Source organism: Octopus bimaculoides, chromosome 9 (genome assembly GCF_001194135.2).
Source record: "Octopus bimaculoides isolate UCB-OBI-ISO-001 chromosome 9, ASM119413v2, whole genome shotgun sequence".
Lineage (NCBI taxonomy): Eukaryota > Metazoa > Mollusca > Cephalopoda > Octopoda > Octopodidae > Octopus > Octopus bimaculoides.
Genome location: NC_068989.1, coordinates 5,339,848 through 5,349,454, shown reverse-complemented (window position 1 = coordinate 5,349,454; position 9,607 = coordinate 5,339,848). Strand labels below are relative to the sequence as shown.

At 38.8% G+C, this 9,607-nt stretch overlaps 1 protein-coding gene across 2 annotated transcripts in view; it reads left to right on the top strand.

Annotated features, from left to right (window-relative positions):
• The window catches only part of LOC106882310 (tRNA N(3)-methylcytidine methyltransferase METTL2), a 12,844-nt gene extending 5,135 nt beyond the window's left edge, over positions 1 to 7,709 (top strand). For both annotated transcript variants that reach the window (XM_014932942.2, XM_014932941.2), the window contains exons 2-9: positions 30 to 121; positions 813 to 1,228; positions 1,834 to 1,883; positions 3,444 to 3,504; positions 3,863 to 4,002; positions 5,007 to 5,113; positions 6,029 to 6,094; positions 7,472 to 7,709. In XM_014932942.2, coding sequence (XP_014788428.1) covers positions 30 to 121; positions 813 to 1,228; positions 1,834 to 1,883; positions 3,444 to 3,504; positions 3,863 to 4,002; positions 5,007 to 5,113; positions 6,029 to 6,094; positions 7,472 to 7,620 — 1,081 coding nt within the window. In that variant the 3' untranslated portion in view covers positions 7,621 to 7,709. The remainder of the gene's footprint in view (positions 1 to 29; positions 122 to 812; positions 1,229 to 1,833; positions 1,884 to 3,443; positions 3,505 to 3,862; positions 4,003 to 5,006; positions 5,114 to 6,028; positions 6,095 to 7,471) is intronic.
• Positions 7,710 to 9,607: the final 1,898 nt, after the last annotated feature.

Genomic DNA, 9,607 nt, shown 5'->3' with positions numbered 1-9,607 from the left:
TTTTTTTTTCTTTTCACTCTTCCATCCAGGGACAATGTCGTCTGGGATGCATCACAAGAATCTGAAGCTCGACGTATTACCGAAGAACAGGCTGCTGACCTCGTGTCGTTTGAGAAACAAGGTGAGAGAAGAACATCCAATCAAAATACACTGCCCACCCTCTTCACCACCACCACCACCACCACCATCACCTTTACCACTACTACCTCTTCTAGCACTTTCAAAACCATCTCTACTACTACCACCACCACCATTACTACTACTAATATCTTTGTTAGTCATTTGATGATCCTTGTCACCAGTCATCTCTATCCTTTCATCTTCTATCCATTACTTGTTTCAGTCATTTGACTGTGGCCATACTGGAGCACCCACTTCAAGCACTTTTAGTCAAATCAATTGAAACCAGTACTTTTTTTTTTAATTTAAACCTGGTACTTATTCTATCAGTCTCTTTTTGCCAAACCACTAAGTTACAGGGACATAAACACTAACACTGATGTCAAATGATGTTGGGAGACAAACACACCCCCACATGCACGCACGAACACACACACACACTGATATACCCTCCAACCTTCATCAAGTGCCTTGGGGAAATTTTGATGCTGGTGTATTTACATCACCGTAACTTATATCGGCCAAAGAGACCGATAGAATAAGTATCAGGCTTACAAAGAATAAGTCCTAGGGTTGATTTGTTCGACTAAAGGTGGTGCTCCAGCATGGCTGCAGTCAAATGACTGAAACAAATAAAAGAATAAAAAGAATGTTTCATGTTTTAAAATTTTCTTTTCTGTTTTTTTAATCAGTTGAATATGAAGACAAGGCCTATGAGTTCTGGGACCATTTTTACCAGTTACACCTGGATAAATTCTTCAAAGATCGGCACTGGCTCTTCACAGAGTTTCCAGAGTTAGCTCCAGAAGCGAAACTCGAACCACCAAATTCCCATCCTTCGAACAGTCAATCAGAATCAGAATCTGAACCAGAACTGGAACCAGAATCCAAATCCCGTTCCGGTTCTGAGCAGTGTGATCTGGTGCCAGAAGAGCAGCAACAGCCAGAGCAGCAACAATGCGAAGGCCCCATCGAGCAGGAACCAGTTGAGAATGAACATGAAACATCACAAGCTTCCACTAATACCACAACTTCCATCATACCTCAAGTGACTGTGAGTGAAGAAGAGGTGAACGACGACCCTGACAAAATCTACAGATTCTTCGAAGTAAGGGGGTTTCACTGTCTTTCTTCATCCTTCCTCCTTTTCCTTTTCTTTTGTGTGTTTCTCATATCTGCCATCTTTGTTTGCCACTCACTGTATCCATCCCTACATACCTCTAACCTTTATCTCTGTCACTGTACATCTCTCTCAATTGAGATTGAGATAAGAAAAAAGGGTTTAAAGTCAGCTTTGATTCAAGCCTTCTATCCTGTGCTAAAACTTAAATCTATTATTATTGTCAAATGTAAGATGGCGGGCAGACAGAATTGTTTGCATAGCAGACAAAAGGCTTAGTGACATTGCTTCTGTCTCTTTACGTTCCAAGTTCAAATTCCAATGAGGTGAACTGTACTTTTCATCCTTTTAGGGTCAATTAAAGTAAGTATACTCACACAAGGTTGATTTTTTTTTTCACCATAGAATTTCCATCACCCCTTCCTTCTTTATTCACCTATCACCCCTTCCTTTCTCATTGATACGTTGTGACAGAGAAAAACACAAGAGAATTATTATAGTAGATTATTTTATATTTTCTTAGTGTGTTTTTAGTAGCTTCTCCCCTTACTCTGCTATCAAATGATCCCTGTTTCTTTCTCTTTTTGTGTCAGGTTGGCTGTGGTGCAGGCAACACAGTTTTTCCAGTCTTAAAAACCAACAAGTAAGTTTCATAATTGATCCTTAATGTTTTAATTGTTTTATTTTCCTATCCATGTATCACCTCTCTACAGCAGGACACCTGTTTCTGTCCCCTTTTCCTATTTTAGCCATGCCCCTTAATATTGCACCCTGACTCAGCAAAGTGGTCTCATGAGTTACTTGGTGATGCCATTTGTGCCGATAACACAACAAAAAAATCGCCCAGTACACTCTGTAAAGTGGTTGGTATTAGGAAGGGCATCCAGCTGTAGAAACCTTGCCAAAACAGGCAATTGGAGCTGGGTGCAGCTTTCCTATTAGCCAGCTCCTGCCAAACTCCCCAATCTATGCCAGTATGGAAAGTGAATGTTAAGTGGCAGCGGAGAATTTGAAAGGCATTGGTAAAATAACTAACTTTTATTTTCATTGGTTGGTGTTAGGAAGGGCATCAATCTGTAGAAACCCTGCTAAAACAGACATTGGACCTTCACACAGTCGTCTGGCTCATCAGCTCCTGCTCAACCATCCAACCAATGCCAGCATGGAAAAGGGGACATTAAATAGTGATGCGGATAAGAGTACACACACATATGTGGTGGTAGGGTTGTGTTTCCCTTTTTTGACATTACGCGATAGTTATAACTCAGTGTCATTGTCATGCAAGGAATGTCATTCATTTCTGATATTATTCTGCAAAAACACGTCTGTCAATGCTTGAAAACAGGTAAGGGTTGGTGACAGAAAGAGCATCCATCTGGAGAAAATCTGTCTCAAATAAATTCCATGCAAGCATGGAAAAGTGTAAGTTCAAATTTGAAATGACATTATATGTAATAATAGAACATTTTGATCATTGTAGTTAACTCAATCAAAGTCGGCCTGTGGTTAAACAGCACAATCTTTAAGCTCTGATCACAGGATATCTCACAGAAACTAAATCTATGACATACCTTGATTTACCACCTTAATTCATTCCTGCAGACCATTTGTCTCCCAAAACTATTTTTCCAATAGGAAATTCAAGAGAAGCTACATTGAATTGAAGCAGGGATGTGCTCTGAATGGAAACTCGGCAGAAACTGACACCCTTCTTGTCAATACCCCCAGCTTATTGCTATCCTGTGTGTTCTTTATTCAAGACATCATTTGTCACCCAAGACATTTTTATCTTTGAAACATTGTCTGTAAACCAATTTCTTCATTATGAGAGGCATTCATAAACCAAAGTCCCATTGAATATATGTTGGGACATAAAAGATTCGCCTATATCTGATCGTCAAAGTTTGTGTGTGTGTATGCGTGTGAGCACTTCCTCCATTATTTAACCCTTTCGATACCAACCCGGCTGAAACCGCTTCTGGCTTTGTAGTACAAACATCTTGTTCCCATAAGTTTTGAATTAAAATCTTCCACCAAACCGTAGTCACAATTTATGTTCCTAACACTAGCTGAATGATAACTAAGTTATTTTATTAAATTCTTTGTTATATTTAAAATTAATTGAAAGAAACACAGAGAATCGCAAAATAAATACGGTAACGAAAGGATTAAAGCTAATTTTATAAATTTCTGTTAATTTCAGTAACCCTAACCTTGTGATATACTGCTGTGACTTTTCTTCCAAAGCTATTGATCTTGTCAAGGTAAGACGATATCATTCGAATATTCTTATATACTGTGCTACGCAATATTGTGTCACGCCACAATTCAATACTTGATTTATACTACAACTCAATATACAACAAATTCATTTACACGACAATAATTTATTTAGGAGTTATCTCCCATGTAACACTGGTAAATTTTCTCCCTTCGTAATGACTTCCTATTTATCCCTACCCATCATATGATGGCTAATTTTAGACATTTATTTTTGCCATCATAACTAACTATATATATATATAAACAGATAGATAGCATATATATACATATATATATAAAGATGCTCTTAAATGATTGGACCATCAGTAAAATAATTGCCATCACTTCCCACTTCAACAGGAACATCCAGAATTTGAACCTTCACGCTGCTACCCATTTGTATGTGACATCACCAATGAGTATTCTCCAGTACCGTTTGAGGAAAACAGCCTCGATATTATTATTATGATATTTGTCCTTAATGCTATTAGTCCAAACAAGTAAGAACCACTTTTGTCTTCACTCAACAACCATCTTTACTTCCATTTCACTTTACACTCATCATAAAATGTTCTTCTATTTCTTCCTGCCTACTTCCATACATGAAAGTAATTGCTCTATTACGTTTTGTCCTTGTGATAAAAGCCCCCCAGCACACTCTGTTATGTGGTTGGTGTTAAGAAGAGCATCTAGCCATAGAAACCATGCCACAACAGACTGTTAGATTCTGGAGAGCTCCCTGCTAGCCAGTTCCTTGTCAAACCATCCAACCCATGCCAGCATGGAAAGTGGACATTAAACAATGATGATGATGACAACAGCTTCTTCTTCTTCTCTATGGGCCCAAGGCCTGCATCATGCTCCAGTGTCTGCTTTGGTATGGTTTCAACAGGTAGTTACCCTTCCTAACACCTAACACTTTACAGCACATGCTGGGTGCTTTTTTCGTGCCACCATGCAACTTGCAGGACTACTAACTCCAAGGGGGGAATGAGGTCAGCTTTATCCTGGGAGATGAGGGGTTAACCATTTCATTACCATATTTCCGTTAAAATACACTACTTTTCCTTTTAGCTAATTTTGAAAATAATGAAGTGTTTAGTAAAATAACTTAAGTCATTCTTAAGCCAGTGCTTGGAACATAAATTATCATGAAACATTGGTGAACAGCTTTAATTTCAACCACTTTAAACTAATTAACATCATAGAACCAGGTGTGATCTCAGGTGATTGTTGGTGCAAAAAGAGTTAAAACAAGGAGTGGTTGGCATTAGGAAGGGCATCCAGCTGTAGAAACCAAGCCAAATCAGACTGAACCTGGTGCAGCTCTCCAGCTTACTGGTTCCAATCAAATCATCTAACCCATGCCAGCATGGAAAACAGATGTTAAATGATGATGATGATGAATGTCATGGTATAATGAATGTTCCGTCTCCTCTCTTTTACTTCAATGCTGTCTTTTCATTTACTCTACTTCTCTCTCTCTCTCTCTTTCTCCCTACAGGATGCAACAAACTGTGAACAGATTAAGTAGTTACTTGAAACCAGGAGGTCTTTTACTGTTCAGAGATTACGGTCGCTATGACATGGCCCAGCTACGATTCAAGAAAGGTAAGCAGGGTTTGCTTCAGGGATTCCTGACAACACAGTTTGTTGATCTGGGGTTGAAAGTGATCGATTCCTGAACCACAAGGTCATAATTTCAGCCTATTTCTACATCCATTGTGTTTGCTGTCGGGTATGCTGTGGCTATGTTGTTAAGAAGTTTACTTCCAAACCATATGGTTCTATGTTCAAACTCACTGCATGGTACCTTGGGCATTATGTGTCTTCAAACATAGCTTTTAGTGGAGGAAATTTGGTCAACAGGAATTATGCAGAAATCCTCATGTATCTATGTGTGTGTATATATATATATATATATATATATATATATATATATATATATATATATATATATATATACATCTGTCAGACAGGGCTTTGATGAATGTCATGAGGCATGAAAGTATACTAGCGCCTTTATATATTTAATACTCAATATTTCATATATTCAATAAGACATTCAATACTTCATTTCATTTTACTATTTATATTATATATTCCATATTCTATATCCCACATTAATTTTATAAGAATATAAATAAAACATAAAAAACAGAGTTGGAACTCTTTTAAATAATATATTCCTCTATACACGATCATACAAAACCCTTTTTTTATATTCTTTTATTTTTATTCACACACACACACACACACACGCACACATATATATATATATATATATATATTGGGTGACCCCCTTTGGTCATGAATGACCATGGGATTGCACCTAGAAAGTTCCTCTCCGAGGCACAAGTACAGGCAAGGTTGGTTATGGAAGGCCGTGCATACCAGCTTCTCCCCTCCATGCCACCGATGTTACACAAGGGAAAGTCAAAGGCCAATACAGCTTGTGTCTCTTTGTGTCCCCAATGAATCAAACGCCTTGTCATTCTTCTTACCTTTTGCCATTACCACCCACAGGTAGATGCTTGTCAGAAAACTTCTATGTCCGCCAAGATGGTACTCGAGTATACTTCTTTACCCAAGGTAAGTTCACTTTCAGTAACTTGATGGTACAGATGCAAATGCCGGCCACACACACATAGACATGTATTACAAGCCTCTCATTGAAACAGCAGCTAAATCTCTCTTTTAACTCTTTAGCATTTAAACTGGTCTTATCCGGCCCAAATACTCTACCTCTTTTTTGTGTTCAAACCACCCAACTTCAGCCTTTCACACTACCCTACAATTCCATTCTAGAAATAAACAATCATACTTTGGGCAAGTGTCTTCCACTAAAGCCTTGGGCCGACCAAAGCTTTGTGAGTGGATTTGGCAAGCAGAAACTGAAAGAAGCCCATCGTATATATAACTGGCTGCTTGTTTTCATGTGCCTCACATTGTCACCATTTTAGTATAAATGTCTCCTTGGTTCTGTTCTCTGGTTTGCCAGTTCCTGTCTTACCATCCATTCTGTACCAGATGGAAAACGGATGTTAAATGATGATGATGATGATTACCAAAACATGTCATCCTCATTTTAAAGGTGTATGGGGACAATGCAGTAATAGGCTGAGTTACCAAGTCACAACAGGATAGCAGGAAGGGACCAGTTGTTGTATAGACCAGGTCAGTCCCTGATGTTTCTAAAGAATAGACCTCTGATCAAAGTAACACAGCTATTACCATCTCATCTTACTTTCATACAATAAGGGCTGCCTTATCAAATTATATCTATCCTTTTTTAAAAGAGCATAGTAAGGTACGCTGTTTGGAGCAAGTGAAACAAACGGTCAGGGACAGGCGCTCCCGTTGCCACGCAATTATCTCCCTTAGCACCATAAGACAGAAAAAAATAAAATGATGTATTTAAATGTTGGTTGATTTTTTTTCAGTTTTCTTTTCAGAGGGGAAACTGGTTAATTGAAATGTGCCAACATTATTACGATTATATAACTGGTATTCATTTAACTGATTCTATACTCTCAAACAACTGAAAGTCAAAACCTCACGGGAGCAGCATCTAGCCAGAAGGCAAAGAACTAAGAACTAGAAAAATGTCTTTTGGTGCTTTGTTGGCTTGCTTGTCTGCACCAGCATTTAATTTTATTAATATACATACATAGGATGTGATAAGGGCTGAAGTTGACTTGAATCCAGCCTTGCATATACACACACACACACTCATACAAACACTCACTTACACATATACACACCAAGGGACACTCACTCAATCACACACACAAACATAAACACACATACACGTACACACACCATGAGAAAAGAGGCTAACCACATTCGGTCAGCTGCTAGAAATAATGACTAAATCTTCCCGACTTCACCTTACCATCCTGTTTTAAACCCTTCTCAATTAAACACTCAAATATATAATTTTTTTTTTTTTCGCCCTCCCTTTTCCAGATGAGCTAAGACAGATGTTCACCCAGGCTGGCCTGGTGGAAGAGCAGAACATCATTGACCGGCGCCTCCAAGTAAACAGAAGTCGACAATTGAAGATGTACCGTGTGTGGATCCAGTGTAAATATCGCAAGCCATTGTCAACGAGTTAATTGTTATTTTCTTAGTCAACATTGAAATTTAGCAAATAAAAATAAATTTATTAATTTAAAACAGTGAAAAAAAAGTAACTTAATATAAACGGTTTTGCTGATTTCAAACAAAGATGTATATATATCCTATGTGTATATGTATATACATATAGAATTATCTTGTTTCTATGTATGTATCAGTATGTGTGTGTGTATATATGTATATGTGTGTGTATATATATATATATATATATATATATATATATATATATAAAACTTTGTGTATATGCAAGTATGTCTATCGGCATGTGCTTGGCTGTGTGATTAAGAAGCTTGCTTTGGAACCATGTGAGAGGATTTGGTAAACGGTAACTGTATGGAAGCCTGTCATATGTGTGTGTATCTTTGTCCCATACCATCACTCGATAACCAGTATGTCCTTGTACTTAGTTGTTTGGAAAAAGAAACTGATAAAATAAGTATCAGGCTTTAAAAGAATATATCCAGGATTCAAACACCCATACATATGTAAAGGCATGTACACACGTAGACACATCGTTGTCGTCGTGGCACTCCGTCGGTTACGACGACGAGGGTTCCAGTTGATCTGATCAACGGAACAACCTGCTCGTGAAATTAACGTGCAAGTGGTTGAGCATTCCACAGACACGTGTACCCTTAATATAGTTTTCGGGGAGATTCAGCTTGACACAGAGTGTGACAAGGCTAGCCCTTTGAAATACAGGTACAACAGAAACAAGACGAAAGAGCGAAAGAAAGTTGTGGTGAAAGAGTACAGCAGGGTTTGCCACCACCCACTGCCGGAGCCTCGTGAAGCTTTAGGTGTTTTCGCTCGATAAACACTCACAACGCCCGGCCTAGGAATCGAAACCGCGATCCTACAAATACGAGTCCGCTGCCCTAACCACTGGGCCATTGCGCCTCCACTACACACACAGGGACACTGAATCACACACACATATGCATGTACACACACCATGAGAGAAAGGGAGAAGAGGCTAACCATAGAACCTGGTTGAGCAGCCAATGATTGTAAAAACTAATTAATACGAAGAACGCCATCTTTATCAAGTAGAAATACTTAGCTGAGTTGACCAAAGATATGAAGGCGAAAGCTTTTAACCAATCAGATTTAAGGTCAGTTCCACCCACCAACCCCCACTCCCGCTTTATCTATTATCTGCTATGCGAGAGTTGAACTTGAATTTTCATTAGATTATCAGGGTCAAGTACTTCACCACCACCACCACCACTACCGTCGCCACCATCGTCGCCACCGTTGTCAGACTCACCATCACCACTAACATCATCATCGTCATTGTCCTCAATTAGTATCATCATTATCACCACCACTGCATCATCATCATTCATCATTCATCATCATCATCATAATTATGATCACTATCACTTGAATAGAGGTTCCAAGTGGCCGCTCGGCCTACTAGAAATATCAATCAGATTTCTTTCAAATCACACCCATAAAAAATCTTGAAAAGGGAAGGTCACATGAGATGATGTAGTCCTAAACACACATAGCCTGAAAAGAGGACAGGATGGTCATAACTATCATAGAAAGTCTTTGATCATAGGTCTACTCAATCAGGGCTGACCTGGGGCTAAACAATCACAATTTAATCTCCGTTTCTTTTCCGTGTATGACTAGGTTAGATTAATTGGCAAATACATAAAGTTATGCGACCCAATCAGCACAGGATTAACCATTAAGTAAAATAAGCACGTGCTTGGGCATGAAGGGAAGCGGGGTGCCAAAGAAATGGTAAATGGTTTACGGCACAAAACAAATCAAAGTTTTTAAACTTGCTAAAATGGTATTCAGGATGCCTAAGGTAGCGAGCTGGCAGAACCGTTAACGCACCGGGCGAAATGCTTAGCGGTATTTCGTCTGTCTTTATGTTCTGTGTTCAAATTCCACCGAGGTCGACTTTGCCTTTCATCCTTTCGGGGTCGATAAATTAAGTACCAGTTG